Source organism: Pipistrellus hanaki (genome assembly GCF_964339955.1).
Source record: "Pipistrellus hanaki genome assembly, chromosome: X".
NCBI classification, from domain to species: domain Eukaryota; kingdom Metazoa; phylum Chordata; class Mammalia; order Chiroptera; family Vespertilionidae; genus Pipistrellus; species Pipistrellus hanaki.
The window spans coordinates 96291436-96311143 of record NC_140524.1 but is presented as its reverse complement, the minus strand read 5'-3'; the positions used below and the strand labels follow the sequence as shown (position 1 = coordinate 96311143).

The 19708-nt window shown below is 36.5% G+C and overlaps 1 protein-coding gene across 1 annotated transcript in view; it reads right to left on the bottom strand.

The window, feature by feature from the left end:
* SCML2 (Scm polycomb group protein like 2) overlaps positions 1–19708 on the bottom strand; it is a 68487-nt gene that overhangs the window by 25645 nt on the left and 23134 nt on the right. Inside the window, exons 7-8 of the mRNA XM_084870798.1 lie at positions 17000–17088; positions 9027–9285 (exon numbers count right to left, since the gene is read on the bottom strand). Coding sequence (XP_084726924.1) covers positions 9027–9285; positions 17000–17088 — 348 coding nt within the window. The remainder of the gene's footprint in view (positions 1–9026; positions 9286–16999; positions 17089–19708) is intronic.

The following is a 19708-nucleotide window of genomic DNA, read 5'->3' as shown; positions in this document are numbered from 1 at the left end:
CAGACACTGCCCACACCTCAATCTTGCCTTGCACAGGTCTCTGCCTATCACTTTTCCTTTTATCATCACACACTCTACAATACTGCTTCTTACCTTCTCAGTTTCCTACTGTGCCCAAAATAAGCATAAAAGTCCTTTTTAAGCCCCCCTTCATTTAAAAATGATTTGTTTGTCAACTACTCACTACAAAGGAAAGGATGGACAACACTAGAAAAGTTACAAAGGAAAACAAGGTCTCTAATTTATAGTAGTAGAGACTTGCCTTCTCATCTTTTAATCCTCTGGGACCTTGCACCAAGTTACCTATTCTAACCTGCGCAGTTCCCTGCTCATTTACTAAGCAGAGATGGTTTGGTCAATGTCCAGAGTCCAATGGTGTGACTAAGTCCAGCCTGTTACCCAAGCTCCTCCATTGTCCTTTCTGAGTCTACATGATAACCCATGTAGTTTTCCCTCTCAATACCAAGAACCACAGTTTTACAGAATTAAAAATACCTTGGGCATATAATAAAAGGTAACTCCCACAGAGAAATAAATAACTCATTCACTTAAAAAAGATCTGCCTTTGGGGTCTCTTAGAATATCCCAATTTGGGAAGTGGTGCCACGTCTTTCCTAGCAGCTTTAACAAGATGATGTCTGGACAACTAAACCAAAATCAAATATACTGAAAGGATCTGAAGCTTCAATCCACTCCCTCTTCCCCTTTTCAAGACAGGGCACAGAGAGCTAAAATAAATAGATTTTAAAGTGGGGGGGGGGAACAAAACAAAAAACCTCTTCATACACCTTATAAAACATACCTTAATTTCAACAGAATATTCTCTTATGGTTACTCAAAAGTTGTAAAAATGTTACAGAAAAGAAATTCCCAAACACAATTAAAGGTCAAAGGATAACTCTTTAACTTAAAACACAAAAGTCCAGCTAAGTTGTTTGACTCTTTTCTTGGCATACATGCTAAATTAAAATAAGAAAATCGAATTTAGAAGTTACATGGTTTTCTTATCCTGTTATATAATTATATCTCATAAGTATTCAACTTAGAAAGGAAATCATAAAAATGAAGAAACAAGCTAGAAATCAGAATTTAGAAGGGCTTTAATTTTAAGTGTTTTTAAATATACTTGTTTTCTACTTGGCCAATCATAGATGCTTTGTACACTACTCCCTTCAGCTTCATGAGGGTGCTCCCCATGAAGGCCTCTTTTTTTTTTCCTTCCCACAATTCCCCCTCAGAGCTGCTCATTTCAAAAAAGAACCAAGATTTTGGTCACAATGATATTATTTAAAAAAAAGATGACCATTTCCAAAACCTTTAATGTTTTCAGGAAAAAAAATGTTCACATGAAAAGAAGCAACTTCAGTTGTTTCAGGTCAATTCCTATCACCTAAGCCTTTAAAAGCCATTCAATTTTTAGACCACAGCATTTTTCTTATTGAATGACTTCTATAGAGTGATTTCCATTATGGTATTAAAAACAATCATAGCAATCACTGCTATACTTTCCACAAAGCACATTAAATGTATTGACACAATGTTTACTTGGTAAAATATGGTATCCAAATTTCTGTGTCATAAATATATTTTTACTAAGTCTCATGTAATATCAATGAAAATTATGTTATATTCCTCAAAGCTACAGAAAAAAATCGGCAACACTTTTCATTATAAACTGTAGATTTAATGGTCAAATCTAACTTACAATCGGGTTGTTCCTTTTTTATTTAAATAATTTTTATTGTTGAAATAACCAGACTGACTTTTCCCTTGTATCATAAAACAATTTTTAAAAGTGACTAATCAAATAATAGTGCTAACAAATTAATAAGTAATATTTAGAATAAAACAGGGTTTTTGAGATAACAGAAATGACTGGGATGTTTAATATACAAAAGCTAACAAAGCAGACAATGACTTTCTTTAACCACACTTCAACTGCAATATGAAGAAATTTTGAGGGAAATCCCACCTTTGGAAATATTCCAGAGAACAAATTGTTGCTGCACTTACCATAAAGGTGATTCAGGTTCCACTCATGGGCCTCCTCCCCTACCAGGAAGAAAACTGCCTTTCTGAAGAAAGGAAGTCAACAACAAAGCCCAAGTTGCCTGAGGAAGCCTGAATTTCCAGCAAATGGGGATGAAGCTCTTTGCATTTGTTGATTTAAGGGGGTGGGAGTGGGAGGAGGGGACTGAGAGGACTGCTAAAGTCATTCACATATTGTCTGCGGACCCTATAGGCACTGATCATCAGTCACCTGTTCAAACTTCCTTCACTGCTGCCTTCACAGAGGATCCAAAGGTTACCCTGGGTCAGGGAATTTGGAAAGAAATGAGAAGGCGAGCAAAATCTAACTGCCAACTCATTGCCTCTGTAGACAAAGTTACCCCTGCTGGACCACATGTCCTAAAAAACAAGACATTTTAATAGTCTCAAGAGAACTTGTTAAAATCTATTATAGAACAGAGACAAGAAAGAAGCTCCTGGTTCTGCTGGCAATTATTTAGCTGAAGCACTTAAAACAGAAAAAGGGCATTTGTTTTGTTAAGATACTTCTTTGCATCATAATAGCTGTTCATTAGCACAAGCAAAACATTTATTGCAAGCTCTACCCATGAAAAAGAAAATATCAGCTGTTTTAAATTTCATGGCCCTTGAGTGAATAATTTGTGTTGATAGCATTCCGAACTACTTCATGTAGACCAAACAAGATCACTAAATAAGCTTGTATATTAGTCTATATTTTAAGCTATATTGACAGTAAAAATTCAAACAAATGTTTACTGAGCTTTCTAGAGAGACTGGCACTCCTTGAGCTTTTTTTACATCCTTACTTAAAAATACTTCTGTTACTTTTATCCCACTATAACATAGAAAGGAAATGTGCTGCTTTATGTGGTTTTTACTAAACATACACCAATCATATTTTTAAAAGGGGGGAAAGTTAGTAAACATACATACTAAAAACTATAAAATCATCATTTTTAAATTTAGAGAAGTACCAGATACAGACGCCACATACTCCTCCGCACAAATCTGAACAATGAGCAAAAACAGCTATAATTTCTGTGTGTGTGTGTGTGTGTGTGTGTGTGTGTGTGTGTTTTATTAAGAATGAAGTGGGATGGGGAGTAAAACTACTTGTTTCTCAATGGAGGCTTTCAAATATTTCTCAAAAGACTAACTTTGAATCAGTTCAAAAAATATTACATAGGAAGGGCTTTATAAAATAAAAATACTATATAAACTAACTAGTTAACTTTTAAGAAAGATGAAAAATCTAGATTTTAAAGCCCACTCCTATAAAATTTTAATTAAAAAAAATGAATCATACACACAATTGCACACATACATAAAATAAAATAAACCAGCATTCAAAGAAGCAAACAGTGCCTAAAATTAATTACATTTAAATCTAGTTAAAATTTTTTTGAAAACAGTTTGTATTCGTAAAACATATGTCTGAATTAGCAACAGAATAAATCTAATATGACAGTTCTATCTAATATTCATTATCAGAAATGTTTTACAAAGTGTGAACAGAATGTCATATTTACCAGTGAGTCCCACTTGTAAATTAAGGCTGTTTCCCTGAGAGGCAAGGGGAGTATTGAGGGACTCAATAAATGAAAGGCTTTAATCAAGAAGACTTAAGATGGTCACTGATGGCCTCTGGTGCCACTACTCAGGAATGCTTGGCTACACCTTCCTGATCCTAGGTTTTTCCCTCCTCCACAGTTCCCTTCGGACCAGAAGAATTCCTCCATACCCTTGGGATTCTGCAACTTTATACTCAAAGCATCTGGAAGTTTGCTGCCCTCCTTACTGTCTGTATGGTCATAGCTGTTTAAAGAATTAAGCTATAAGATGACAGACACTTCACACCAGTGTGGTTCATTCATTTACAATCAATGGTGCATAAACCTGAAAGTAAGTTAAATAAAACCATTGTGTTCGAAAGTTTAATTTATATACTTAACTTTAAAAGTATTTAAGTACCTTTAAAGCCAGGCAGAATGGTTTAAAATGTAGCAATTTATTTCTTAAAACTGTTAATATCCCACAAAAGTAGAATAAATAATGCTGGGGCAGCTTTTTTTCTTTTTAATACTCTGCTTCTCATAGCATATGGACACAGACAACAATATGCTGAAGGCCTAGAGGAAGCGGGGGCAGGGTGGGAGAGGCCAAGGAGGTGAACTGGGGGGCATCTGTAATAGAGTCAACAATAAAAAATGCATCTGTTTCTGAATTTCTCAAATAATGAAGAAAAAAAACACACCTACATTCACTGTGTTCATAAATACAATTATAAAAAGAAATGCTTTTAATAAACAAAAACTAAAAATAAATTAAAAGGTCAATAAGTAAAATTATAGAAACAAAATAGAAACTTATTTGTTTATAAATTTACCCAAATAAAAATAGTAAGAAAGAAAAGATTTTTTTTTTTAATTCGCCTTTAAAATTATGGTAGTCCCAGTTCTGATTCTAAGTTGCTGGATTCTAAGTTTTGCTCCTTCCTGTATTAATAAATATTTGGACTTGAATGACACGACTGGCTGTAATTCCTCTACTGTATATGCTGGAAACAAAAGAAGGGCTTGCAGGGCATTCCTAAATATCACTTTTTAAGAGAGAACTAGGATATAAAAAAAGAAAAGTGGGGACAAGTTGAAACAGAACAGCAAGATCAACTGAATTCTTCACGAAGATAACCTACAATGGGATTTGTTTTAGTTTACTTGACTCAGCCTTCTTTAAGTGGCCAAGGACACAGCAGCACACATCTTTCCTCCTCCTCACCCTGGATTGGTCTCCAGAATAAATCTGGTGAGCTGTGACAGCACCAACCAGAAGCAAAGGGCCTTGAAAGATTGTAGGGTCATAGCAAGAACCAAGAAAGGAAAGCCTAAATAAACAAGAGAGAGCAAAAGCCACATAGCTTGCTGAATTTCTATCTAAGGCATGCTTCTCAGTGGATTTTTCTACCAATGATTATTAGCCTGATAGAACTTGGCTGTTTCTGATTATAGAAGTGTTAGCACAGGGAGGACATTTTTATTTTTTTAAAAAGTTTTATAGTAAATTAAACTTTATTACTGTTCTTAAACAGATAACCAGTAAAGCTTAAATAAGTAGTTTTTAATGTAAAGTCAAATCAAGTGGCATTCATGGATGCCCTACTACATTTCTTTAAGAAATCATGTAAGTGAATTGTCTTTAGTCATTAATTATTTGAAAAAGTTTTAAATGATATGTCCTAAAACTAATGTTGAAAAAGCAATTATATAAAGGCTGAAAAACAAACATTTCTAATGGGTTCAAGAATATTCAAAATTAACAAAAAAGTAAATATTTTAATTTATGAATTGAATTAATTTATTATTTATAGCTTCTTATATTACCTAACTCTTAAGGCCCTTAAATTATTAAATATTCAAGTAAACATATTTAATATTTCTGTATGTTTTAAAAGACCATTTAAAGGTTTCTAATTTTTACTTTAACTGGTGAAATGTCTAGTAGGATAAAGAACAGAGCAGGCAGATCTAAGAAAATACTGGTGAAACCACATTTTTAAAAACACTCTGCATCTTCTATTTACTCAACTCTCTAAAATCTGGTTTTTCAAAGAAATCTATTAAACACACTTTTACTTAAGATCACTAATGAGTTCCCTTGACTTTTATGCTGCATTTGATAGTATTGTATACTTACTCCTTAAATATTTTCCTCTCTTGTTGGTGGAACCAATCTCTCTTACATTTATGTATACTTTCCTAAATTGGCTTCTATTTTCTAGTCATCTCATTTCTGTATTTTTCAAAGTTTGGGCCTCTAACCATGTGCAGTGGAAGTACCTGAGCTTCACTCCGGACCTACTGATTCAGAACCCATGGATATGAGTTCCAAGCTCCCCCACATGATTCAAGTGTGAGAATTACTGTTTTAAATGTTGACCCAGGCCGTGGCCTCCATGGCACGGTGACTGAGTGTAGATCCATGAACCAGGAGGTCACAGTTCTATTCCCAGTGGGGGCACATGCCTGAGCTGTGGGCTTGATCCCCAGTTAGATATGTGCAGGAGGCAGATAATCAGTGATTCTCTCTCCCTCTCCTTTCCTCTCTGACATCAATAAAAATATATTTAAAAATATAAATGTTGACTCAGGAAATCCTGTCACTGGTCCTCTTCTACCTCCATCTGTTACATGTGCACAATTAAAATTACACCCAAAACTTCCACTACTTACAGCTATCGATAGGATTATACAGCCATCCTTCCCCCTGCCAGCACCTATAATCATACCTGACACAAAAAGTATTTTTTTATGAACATGAAGACTCTCAAACCTGCTTTTTCAAGCAAGATCTATTCTTTTTAGGTGTCATACCTGCATATGAAGCTCTCCAATGGACATGTCCACCTGGTTGTCCTAAAGCTATCCTGAATCAGTTAGAATTCAGTTCAGCTAACAATAACAGAAAAGCCTTAAAAAATAGAGGTTTATAAAACATAGAATTTTTATTTCTCTCAGATGAAAGTATGGAACAGGCTAGTATAAAAATGTTGTTCCACCAAGTTCAGAGACTCTGACTCCTTTCTACTTTCCACTCCACTATGCCTAGAATATGGTCCCCGTTTCATGGTCTGCGATGGAGCTCCACCCAAAACAACCACAGCTCTAGCAGCAGGATAAAGCAGGAAGAAGGCAGAGGAGACGGGTACATTCATCTCTCTGTAACACACCTCCTGGAAGTAGAACACACTACCTGTACTTTTATTCATTGACCAGGACTTAATCTAATGATCACATCTAATTGCTAGAGAGGTTGTAAATGTAGTCTTTATGTTAGGCCAGTGGTCGGCAAACTCATTAGTCATCAGAGCCAAATATCAACATTACAACAATTGAAATTTCTTTTAAGAGCCGAAAACCGACTTTTGTACATGGACCATGAAGTTTCAATGGCACTGTACGTCCACGTCCACACAGGGTATTTGTGGAAGAGCCACATTCAAGGGGCCAAAGAGCCGCATGTGGCTCATGAGCCCCAGTTTGCCAACCACTGTGTTAAGCATCCAACTTGTATTACTAAGAAAAAAAGGGAGACCAGATACTGGAGGACAATAGCATTTGCAGCCACACATTCCAACATCACTGTGTCACAAACTGAGCAGTCAGTTTTTAAGATAAACTGTAATTTTAACCTTTGGGATGTGTCTACTCTACCTTTATCTCCATTCCCCTTGACAAACTTTTTCTCCTCTCTTAATAGTCTTATCATGAGTCTTTTTGTGAAGCTTTTCTTTAACCAACCACTTTTACCTCCAGCCTAAACAGACTGGATACCTTTGAACCAACTTCATATCTAGCATACATCTCTATTTTTACATTTTTAATTCTGTATCATCTTTTTAAATCTATCCCTCCATTCATTCCTTTCCCAATAGAAAGCAAACTTCTTGAGGACAGAGACTATGCCTCACTTATCTTAGTATCACATGCATATAGGTATGTATCATACTAAATTTTACAAAAACCAGTCATTAATGTCTGCTTCCTACAAATATGGCAGTAAGAAACTGGTAAGAGGTGTCTAATAAGAACATCATGGTATGTAGTATTATATTAAAGTCCCAAATTACAATAAATTCCCCCTTTATCTGTGGTTTGCTTTCCATGGCTTCAATTACACACAGTCAACTCCAACCCAAAATATTAAATAGAAATTCTAAAATTAAACAATTCATATGTTTTAAATCATGTGCCATTCTAAGTAGCATGATAAAATCTCACATCCTCCTCCTCCTACACAACCAGGACATGAATCATCCCCTTGTCCATCATCTCCATGCTATATACGCCACTCACCATCAGTCACTTAGTAGCCATCTCAGTTATCAGACTGACTGCCATGGTACCACAGTGCTTGCATTCAAGCCACCCTTATTCTAGTTAATAATATCCCCCAAATGCAAAAGTAGTGATGCTGGCAATTCAGATATGTCAAAGAGAAGCCACAAAGTATATGTATGTATAGGAAAAAACATAGAATATATTTTGCCAATATCCAAGGTTTTAGATATCCACTGGGGGTTTGGAACATATTCCCTACAGATAAGAAAGGACTAATGTAATATGGCTACATGCACTTATCTCCACTCCCCTCCTCCACGCAGCTTACCTACAAATTTTCTACACCATTTTTCTCTTTTCTGCTATAAATAAATGTAGTGAGGTAAATTTTAAGTATGTTTACATTTGATTCCACTAATAAGTTTATATTTAACTAAGGCCAATGAATGGGTTATGTGCATGGACCCCTCTTAAATCTCAGCAGCTATTCCATTCTCAGAAAACCAGGTTAGGCATGCCTACGGCCTTGGCAGAGTCACCAAAAAAAGTCCAATGTTTTTATGACTTTTCTCTGAAAGAAAATATCCAGAAAATCGTAGTATTCAACTTAGGAAACACAACATCACAATGGATAAACCCATGACTAAAATAACATACTAATCTATGATGGCTTCCATAGGGTCGAAACGTTCACTGATGTGTAGATTTTACTTAAGACTATCAATATCAATTTAATTGTAAAATGACCAAAATCATGTAAAACGTGTATGTAATAATTGTCATGCCCAACTTTTTAAATTCTATCTTCTAGATATAAACAATGGAATACCACATGTAATTTTAAGTTTAATATCAACTATCAAGGAAACTGAGAACCCCAAAGTGCTTATACCAGCGAGGCCTCAATGGTCCAAGAATAGCTCCAGCTTTGCCCATATCTCCAGTGTAGACTGTCAATTCAGACTATGATACTGGGTTGGACCTCAAGAATTCTAATCACAGTCTTCTTTTATCTCCAGCTCTCTAGCCTGGACAGTACCCTCCTTGCTCTGTCTGTGGCTCCAGTGGGTATGAAATGCTAACCTCAATGCCAATAGCAGTTATATATCATTTCAATAAAATAAAAGAAGATAATAAAATAAAAGAAGATGTAGTTACTTTTTTTTCTCTCTCCATAGGCTCCTGGTGGTTGTAATACATCCCCTGCCAGACGACACCACCCAACTGGGAAAATATCTCGGCAATAGTACTTGCACCAGTAATCAAAAGCTTCACTCCAGCCATCGAATGTGATATGAACTTCGTCTCCTCTCACACCTCCAATAGTTGCAGGACATATCATATCCGGGTTCTTTTTGTCTACAGCTTCTAGTTTCATCCCCACTTTAAAGTTATTTAGAGGTGGCATTGGTGGTTCCTATCAAAACATTGAAAACGTTTTCATTGTTTAGATGTATTAAGAAGCATTTGCTCAATTGATTCTTACAACCTGTAGCAACCAAAAGTTGAGTTCTATGCATATCAATTAAAATACAGGAAGAAAACAGTTCTTACAAATCTCTCTGCAGCTCTGCTCTACAACATCCCACTTACTCGGGAGCAGAGCCAAGAACCTAGAAGGAAACAAAATCAACCTGACAGTAATTCAGACATTCATTTACTCATTCATTCAAGAAATATATATTGTACACTATGTACGAAGAATTCAGGATTCATTGGTAAACAAAAAATATTAAAGATGCCTGTTCTGGTTGAGCTTAAATTCTAGTGGTGGTAATGATAGGATTATGGGCTGAGTGGGGACAAAGGAAAGAAGCAATCAACAAGAAAGTTTAAAAGATGGAGTCAAACAAATCAATAAATATAAAAATTATAGGTGGTAAATCTATAGAGAAGGCAGACACAGGAACATGAAAGGCATATATATCAGATATATGATATCCAATCCAGAATACTTAAAAAAAAAAAAAAGTATGCCTTAGTTTCAAAAGTTAAAGCATGCAAATGCTAGCAGGATTCTTAGAAAGCCCAAGTGCTATGTTGAAGGCAACATCTTTTCTTTCAATTTGCATTTTATCCTAGTAAATGGCACCATCAGCTCCCTAGTCATTCAAGCCAGAAGCCTGGAAATAATCCTAGACCAGTGGTTCTCAGCCTAACTGAACATTAGACTCACCTGATGGCCACACCACAAGAGAAAGTATTAAACTGCTCTTGGGTGGGGCCCAGGCAACAGCAACTTTTAATTCCCCAGGTGATTCTAATGTCCATTCAAGGCTGAAAATCACTGTCCTGAAGGCATCCTTTTCCATTAAAACTCGCATTCAAAGACCTCGACCTGCCAATTCTACCCGGCTAGATCTCCAGAAAACTAACATTAAATGCTAACCTCCAATTAGTTAGTACATGACAAGACACTGTTTTCTATATATTAATTTAATTCTTACAATACCCTATGAAGTCAGTGAAATCATTATCCTCATTTTATAAGTGATAAAACTTATGCACAACTGCCTAAGAATACACCATAGTATCAGAGCTAGATTTTAAATCTAGGCAACCAACTCCTTGCAACACCTTACCCCATCATCTGCCTGGCCAACTCCCACTCATCCAATTCCAAATCCCAGTTTTCTTGGTCTCTTAAGGCTTCCCTGACCAACTCCTTCCCACTCCTAGGCCCACCTCAGGGCAATCTTGCCTTCAATAAAGAAACTACTGTTGGAATGTGTTCACTCCTCTATGAGATGAATGGATTCTCAAAACAGGTACTATATCTTATTGATGTTATTTCCAGCACAGGACCCAACAGCAAGCAGTTAAAAAAATGAATGAACCAAAAAATCACATGAAGAACAGTAAATAAGCTCCCAACTAATTCTTTAACCAAGATATAATTTAAGAAATATATCTGGTAGGTTGGTCCCTTTTTAAAATGGCTCTTTAAACCCATTTCATTATCCATATTTTTCCACTGTTATCCTTTACACCTTTGCAATTTGAAAGCTCCTTAATTATTAGCCCTCAACATTCTTTTAATTACATACTCTTAATTTGATTATTTAAAACCTCCCTGAAAGTAGACAGAACAAAAATTAGCTTGAGCAAATATCAAAGTCTATATAATAAAAGCCTAAGCCATCATTATGGTGGAAAGACCAGAATGACTGGTTGCTATAATGCACACTGACCATCAGGGGGCAGACACTCAATGTAGGAACTGCCCCTGGTGATCAATGCACTCCCACAGGGACAGTCCCGCTCAGCCAGAAGCCGAGCTTACAGCTGGAGAGTGCAATGGTGGTGGCGAGAGCCTCTCCCGCCTCCGAGGCAGTGCGAAGGAGAAGCAAGCTGAGTGGTAAGGATCCTGCATCTAAAGAGCACTTAGCTGAGCCATAAGGAGTGAGCAGGCAGGCAGTAAGGAGCAAGGAATCCCAGATTGTGAGACAGCTGTTGACTGCCGGCTTAGGCCTGAGCCCTCGAGGGAGCCCAGACTGCGAGATGGCACAGGCCAGGCTGAGTGACCCACCCTCCCCACCACCAGCGCACGAATTTCATACAACGGGACTCTAGTATTTAATAACTAAACAACTGATAAAAAACAAGATTTACATATTGCCACTAAAAATCAATTACCTATTACCATATATGGGGTAAAGGGGGGCATATTTAGCAAAAGATAGCCTTGGTAGTTGATAAATTTGTGCTGGACATTCACAGAATACAGGAAACATTCAAGGCACAGATAAGAATCCCAGGACCTTGCCGAAACCGGTTTGGCTCAGTGGTAGAGCATCAGTCTGTGGACTGAAAGGTCCCAGGTTCGATTCCGGTCAGGGGCATATACGTTGGTTGCGGGCACATTCCCGGTAGGGGGTGTGCAAGAGGCAGCTGGTCGATGTTTCTCATCAATGTTTCTAGCTCTCTATCTCTCTCCCTTCCTCTCCGTAAAAAATCAATAAAATAAAAAAATAAAAAAAGAATCCCAGGACCTTAAAATGTCATATGACAGAATAAGAGAGACTTTCTATAGCAAAGCAAATTAAGTTCAAATGGAAGTACAAAGTTATTCTCCAAAGATTTTCATACTATTTATTAATTCTTCTAAATTTTATAAGTTTACTTATCAAATTTACTTACATCAGTATACCCATACAAACAAATATTAACAGGCTCTGAAAGAAAACAAATCTTTTTTTAGTTTTTTTTTTTAATTGATGTTTAGAGACAGAGGAAGGGAGAGGGAGAGAGAGAGAAACATCAATGTGAGAGCAAACAGTGATCAACTGCCTCCTACATGCCCCAACCAGAGATCAAGCCCACAACTCAGGCATGTGGCCTGATCAGGAATCGAACCAGCAACCTTTCAGTGCACGACAATGCCCAACAAACTGAGCCACGCTGGCTAGGGCACAAATCTTTACTTTTGAAAAAGAAAACAGCTCTTTTTGTATAACATAGTAAATTAAAGGGCTTTATCTCAAAATAAGGTACCTCCAGATTTCGATAATTAGCAAAATGGTTCCCTCTGCTGTCCATGAAAGGTAATTATGTTGCTTTTAAATGATTTTTAAGAATATGCTTTGTCAACATCAGTTCTTGAATGACTTCCTAACATAAACATATAATTTGCAGAAGCAATAGTAAAATAAACAAGGGGTCATTGTCTTTTCTTTTACTGTGATAAAAAATGATTCTGTTCAACCTCCTTCCTCACTTACCTACAATATGGTTCTCAAAGGATATTTCTTCCCAAATCCCACCAACTCTGAAGCCAATCTCAGCATTACCTGCATTACTCCTCTGCCTGAAATATTCTTACCCTTATAACCTCATGGTTCGTTCTCTTCCTTTCTTCAGATATTCACTCAAATGGCACCTTCTTAGCAACACCTTCCTGACTAATCTACACCCTCCCTTATCCTTAGTATACATATAACTATGAAACATAATATATGCATACTTTATTTAGCATGGTTTGTTATACATTCCCCAGCTAGAAGGTAAGCTTTATAAGGGCAGGAAAGGTATTTTTTTTATTCTTTTGTTTAAAGCTGTATTCCCAGAGTCTACCTCTGACCACAAACTCCTATCCTTAACTTCTATTTCCTTACTTTTAATCAACTATTTCTTTGACCTCATCAAGAATTCTAGTCCTTCCACCTTCATTTACTCATTTACAAATATATACTGAGTGACTACTACATGCCACACATTACTGGAGGTTCTTGATATATATTAACTAGCAAAACAAACAAAACCCCACCCTTGTGGTGCTAGTAAAGAGAAAGATAAGAAGCCATGATAAAGTAAGTAAAATATATTCTAAGTTAGAAATAAGTGCCATGCAGAGAGAGAGAGAGAGAGAGAGAGAGAGAGAGAGAGAGAGAGAGAGAGAGAGAGGGAATAGAGAATAAGGGAGATCCAAAGAACATTGTATAGGAGAGGTTGTGTGATTTCAAATAGGGTGATCAGGACAAGATTCATACAGAAGGTGACAGTAAGCAGAAACCTGAAAAGAGGTGATTATTAACCATGCAGCTATCTAGAGGAAAAGTGTCCCAGGCAGAACAGCCAGGATCTGAAATGTTCGAAACAGCAAAGAAGCAAGTACGGCTAAAATGTAGTCTGCAAGTATGAGAGCAGTAGGCAGTGAGGTCAGAGAAAGAATAAAGGGTCATATTATGTAGAGTGGTAGAGGCAACTATAAGAACTGTAGCTTTTATTGGGAGTAAAATGGAGAGCTCCTGGACGGCTTTGAGCAAAGGTTTGATATAATCTCACCTTTTTTTTCAAAAAAATATTCTGGTTGCTGTGTTGACTAACAACTCTAAGGTTATAAGTAAAGAGACCACTGAGGAGGCTACTGCAGTAATCCAGGAGAGAGATAAAAGTAGCTTTACCAGTCTGATAACAATGGAGATGTCAAGAAGTGGTTGTATTTTGAATATCTTTTGAAGATCGAGCCGATAGGATTTCCTTATGAACTGGATACAGTGTGTGAAAGAAATAATCACCAAGGTTTCAGGCACGAGGAACTAGAAGGATAGTTGGGAAAGGCTGCAAGAGGAGCAGTTTGAGATATATATTAGACATCCAAGTGGAGATGTAGAGTAGGAAGGCTGAATATACAAATCTGAGTTAGGAGCAAAAGGTCTAGATTGGAAACACAAATTTTAAAGTCACCTGCATATAAAGTGTATTTAAAGAGAGAAATTAGATGAGATCACCAAGAAATTAATAAAGATCAGAGTTTCTCAACCTGGGCACTATGGCATTTGAGGCAGAACATTCTGTTGTGGGGTTATCCTGTGCATTGTAGGATGTTTAGCAGCATCCCTGGTCTTTACCCACTAGATACAGGTGGTACCCCTACACAAAGTTATAACAACCAAAATTGTCCCCAGATATTGCCAATGTTCCTTGAGGGCAAGTCGCTCCCCTTCCCAGCTGAGAACCACTGATAAAGATTAAAAAAAAAAAAAAAAAAAAAAAAAAAAGAAGACATACCGACACCGGTGTGGCTCAGTGGATAGAGCGTCAGCCTGCGGACTGAAAGGTCCCAGGTTTGATTCCGGTCAAGGGCATGTACCTTGGTTTCGGGCACATCCCTAATAGGGGGTGTGCAAGAGGCAGCTGATTGATGATTCTCTCTCATCGATGTTTCTAACTATCCCTCTCCCTTCCTCTCTGTAAAAAATCAATAAAATATATATTTTTTTAAAAAAAGAGGACCAAACATTCTATCACACCTTTTCATTTCCAGGTTAGCCCTGTCACCACTTTCTTCTCGACACCCAAAACCAACTTATTGCCTTGAGCTTGCTGTTATCTCCAACTCTTAGTTCAATATCATATCCATTTTACCTATATATACTTAGTTGCTGAGAACTGCAGAAGAAAAGTCCCACTGAGCCAAACCGGTTTCGACATGAACTACTTTATAATTTTTAAAATGAGCCCAGCTGGTGTAGGTCAGTGGTTGAGCATCAACCTATGAACCATGAGGTCACACAAGTTCAATGCCCAGGTGCGGGCTTGATCCTGGGCAGTGTGGGGTGTGAAGGAGGCAGCTGATTGATGATTTTTTTCATCATTGATGTTTCTATCTCTTTCTCCCTCTCCCTTCCCCTTTGAAATCAATAAAATATTTTTAAATGAAAAACCTAATATGTATGTCAAGTGGCTTGTGACTAGCTAATAAAACAATATGATATGTAAATAAATTCAGTGGCTTTTCTAAAGCCACCACCCAAGCTAATAGGTGTTTAATAAAAACTACTGCTAGCCTTTACAGTGTGGCTAAGTGGTTAGAGTATCAGTCCACACACCGAAGGATCTAGGGTTCAATTCCCAGTCAAGGGCACATACCTGGGTTGCAGGTTCAATCCCCAGCCCCAATCAGGGTGCAAGTAGGAGGCAATTAAGTGATGTGTCTCTATCACTTTGATGTTTCCTTCTCTCTCTCCACCTCCCTCCCTTCTACTCTAAAAAATCAATGGAAAAATATTCTCATGTGAGGATAAACAACCAAAAACACCTACTGCTAAACATCTCCTGTGATTAGCTATTCTTACATTTACTGTACATATTGCCCAAAGTGCTTGCAGCATTTACCTGTGCTCTTTCCTTGTAAGGCAGCCCACTTTTAGTACTTATGATGCTCAAAACTGAACTCAAAAATTTTTTTGCAATGCACGAGCCATTTTTTTAAAGAGAAGTTTATTGATTTTTAGAGAATGAGGGAGAGAAACATCCATGTGAAAGCTCAACATGGACTGGCTGCCTCCTGCACGCCCCCTACTGGGGATTGTGCCCCAAAGCTAGTCATGTGCCCTTGACCAGGAATAGAACCAGCAACCTCCCAGTGCACGGGACAATGCCCAATCAACTGAGCCACACTGGCCAGGGTGCAGGAGTGATATTAATTGATGTGTCACATCCTTATGTCCTTAATTTTTTTCAAAAGTTTTTAAAAACTATAATCAATGTTTATTATTCTTGATATGAACAGTTGTAATAAAATTTAAGTGACTAAGAAAACAATTAGGACAACAGTTGAGAAAGAAATATTTGACCCATAATTTAACTAAAGCTTGGCTTTTATTCATTGTTTGCTAAAATAGTGTACTCTTCAATAATTTCTCAAGAGCATAAACTAGTTTTGGAACTTTCCCTTTGTTATATAACAAGTATTTCCTTATAACAAATTCATTCTGATGACTGTGTTTAACATTCTTTTACTTCTAAAAACAAATCTCTCGGGGTAACCTTCAAGTAATTTTATTTCCCCATCATCATTTTCCTCAATATCAAAGGGATGACTAACATAACTAAGTGAGGGGGAAGCTTCACTTCTGAAAGTCAATAAAAAACAGCAATGAACATCTGCGTCCAGTAGAACACCCCTTTCATATCTAAGGTCAACAAAGATGGTACTCATTCATTTTGGCTAGTGGATGATTACAACTGAATAACTTTTTTTTAAATAACTTGCTGTCATGGGCTGAATTGTGTGCTCCCATCAACTACGAACCAAGGAGAGAGGCCTCAAAGAAACCAATCCTGACAATACCTTGACCTCAAACTTTTATCCTCTGGAGCTTTGAGAAAATAAATTCCTTTTGTTTAAGCTACTGTTATGGGCTTACTATGTCCTCCCAAAATTCATAAATTGAAGCCCTAATCCCCAGTATGACTATTTAGGACTAGGACCTTTTAAAAGGTAATAAAGGTTAGGTGAGGCCATAAGGCTGAGGACTGTTGTCCTTGTGAGAAGAGAAAGAAAAACCAGAGATTCCTCTCCGTCTGTGCATGTCTAGCGGAAAGGCAGCCATCTATAAGCCAAGGTGAAAGGCCTCACCAGAAACCAACCCCAATGGCACTTTAATATTGCACTTCTGACGTTCAGATTGTTAAAAAAAAAAAAAAAAGTTTCTTTTGCCTAAGCCACCTAGTCTGTAGTACTTCGTTATGGCAGCCCTAACAAACTAATAAATACACTTGCCAACCATTAAATTTAAAAAGCATTTTTGTTTTTTCATATTAGAGAAGGCGAAGTATTTAAGTACCCCATTAAAAAAGAAAACCACAGCCCAGCTGATGGAAGTTCTTCATAAATCCTTTCTTACCTCCTTGAAGAATGTGGCAGGTGCCATTTCAGATCCATCCAGTGTTCGCAAAAGAAACATAGGCCAAGATGATGTACTCATTTTGTATCCTATTTTAAAAATTAAATCAGATATCATGAAAAAGCCTCCCTATGAAATTACAGCAAGTTGATATTAAAAATAGCGTTCATTTACTATTCTCGAGAGAATAACTTTCTTATCGAGGAACTCAGGAAATGGGCCAGAGGAGTAGCTACATTCTCCAACTGGTGCTACGATAGCCACTGTATCATTTGGCAACAATGCTACAGTGGAGTAGAAACTCTCATTTTAGAGAAACCAGTAGCGGGAGATCATCAACATACATGTATACGTTGGGAATGGGCCATTACACTTGGGTAATCCAAACCAGAACCCAGGAGAGCTTCCATTTCTTACCAACAGCCTCACAAGCAGGGCAAAGGCTGCAAAAGACTTCCAGGCCCTCTTCCCCCCGCCTTCCCTCCCCCACTTTATTTTCTTTCAGATAAAAGACAGTTTTCTGTCAAACTCAGTCAATGTACACTAACGATGGTGCATTTCATTTTATGTAAATTTCACCTTAAAAAGCTGCATAAACACAACTCTAGTTAATGATATGCATGCTAAAGTATTCAGGAGAAATGTAATAATGTCAATTACTCTCAAATGTATTTTAAAATAAGATGGATTGGTAAATCCATAGAAGGGCAGACGGATAGATGAGTGATAAAGCAAGTATAATAAAATTATAATGACAGAACCTACTTAATGGATAGGTGGGTATTCATCATAAAATTCTTTCACCTTGTATGTTTGAAATGTTTCATACAATATGTTAGAGAAAAATACAACTCTCATTTTAGCAATCCTTGCACACACTACATAAACATGATCTTCTCTTAGAATATATATTAGTTGCTATTAAAATAGGTATAATTTTTAGAGATCTTATAATTAATGGTGACTATAATAGCATCTGGAAACAGGGATCTGCTGGTTTTACTGCATTCTGGGGATACTCTGTTTCAGGCAGCATTTGCCTGCCTTGATACCAGAACTGGAGAGAACTTGTCATGTATTCCTGATGAATACATGCAGTAAGACAGGGAGGCATATGAATCACTGGCCACAGGTCCATCAGTAGGATAAAGCCTACAAAAAGAGTTTAGCTAGAAAGTTATCCCATAACAATCCTGTACCAAAACCCCCTAATATGATTAGGGAACTAATTGTTGCTTGGGAAAATGGGGGAAGGGAGATTTATTACATACTCACTATTATTAGTGATATATAATAAGGTTATCCACAGCATATATTTTCCACACTGTGGTCAGAATATTGCATAAGAATCATTCCCTGTTCCTTAAGCCTTTCTCTTACCCCTTACCTTATCTTATTGCATCATGTACCATGATTTTTCTAAATTTGACGTTTTTCTTAATTCTGTAAGTCCCTGAAGTCTAACGTAGATTAAAAGGCTAAAAAATAGGTTAAAGTTCATATAAAACTCAAACAGACAAAACTAATATATGATGTTAGGAAGGCAAGGCAGTGGGTTAACTTGGGAAGGGGTGGTTATGACTGGAGATCAGCAGGAATGGAGCTTCTGCATTATGAGGGCAATCTGTTTCAGGCAGCACTCATTTGCCTTGATACCAAAATTAGAACTTGTCGTATATTGATAATAATCATGTATCTTGATAATATTCACATATCTTGATTTGGGTGGTAGTTAAACAGGTGTTTTCATATATAAGCTGTACACCTATGATTTACGGTATACACTTTCGGTTTTTATGTTAAAACTTTAAAATATCTTTTAAGTAATAACCTTTAAGTTTTAAATAAACCCATTTTAAAAGGAAAATTAAATAAGTTGTGTTATATTAAAATGGAAACTAAACTATTCAAAAGTGCCTAATGAGCAAATTGGCAAAAACTGTTTATTTTTATATGCAGTGTGAAAGTATACATTAATTATCATGTGTTTTTATATATTTCATATTTCAGTTAACAAATTATAAATGTAATTTTAAAAATAAATAATCATAATTTTGGCTATGCTTTTGAAATGCTATATTTCTTTTCAAAAAAATGGAAAACATATTATCATATTATAAACAGAAATAAAATCCAAACAGGAAAACACTATGCCTCAGGTTTACACTTACATCTCTTGCAGAATTCTGTATGATTCCAGAAATGTTATAAAAGTAAACAATAAAAAATATGAATGATATAAAGGAAAAGGGGGAAAAAGCAGAAAACACACACACCCTTAACCACCTCCTCGGAATAACACATTTCTGATTAGTATTTTTAAAAATATTTGAAGCCAAATTAAGACTAATTAACAATTAGAGCAAGAACAGTATAAAAATACATCACCAAGAATAGTTATTATTAATATATTAAATTTTTATTCTCAGGGAATTTTTCACCAGTAAGAGACAAAAAAATCCATTTTTTCCATTGAGCTTTATAATAGGGAATTTTCATTTTCAGCACTGTAAAGAAAAAACAAAAACAAAAACCCACCATTCACTCAGAATTAAGAAAAGTGATAAATGAAATCACTTATTTTCTGTAGAATATCATGGTACAGCTAAATAATAAAAGAAAAATTTTGCCCAAAATTAGTCACACACATTTTACGTTTTAAAAACTTGGTCAAAATGAAGAACTTTGAACTTAAAAACCTTTACTGGT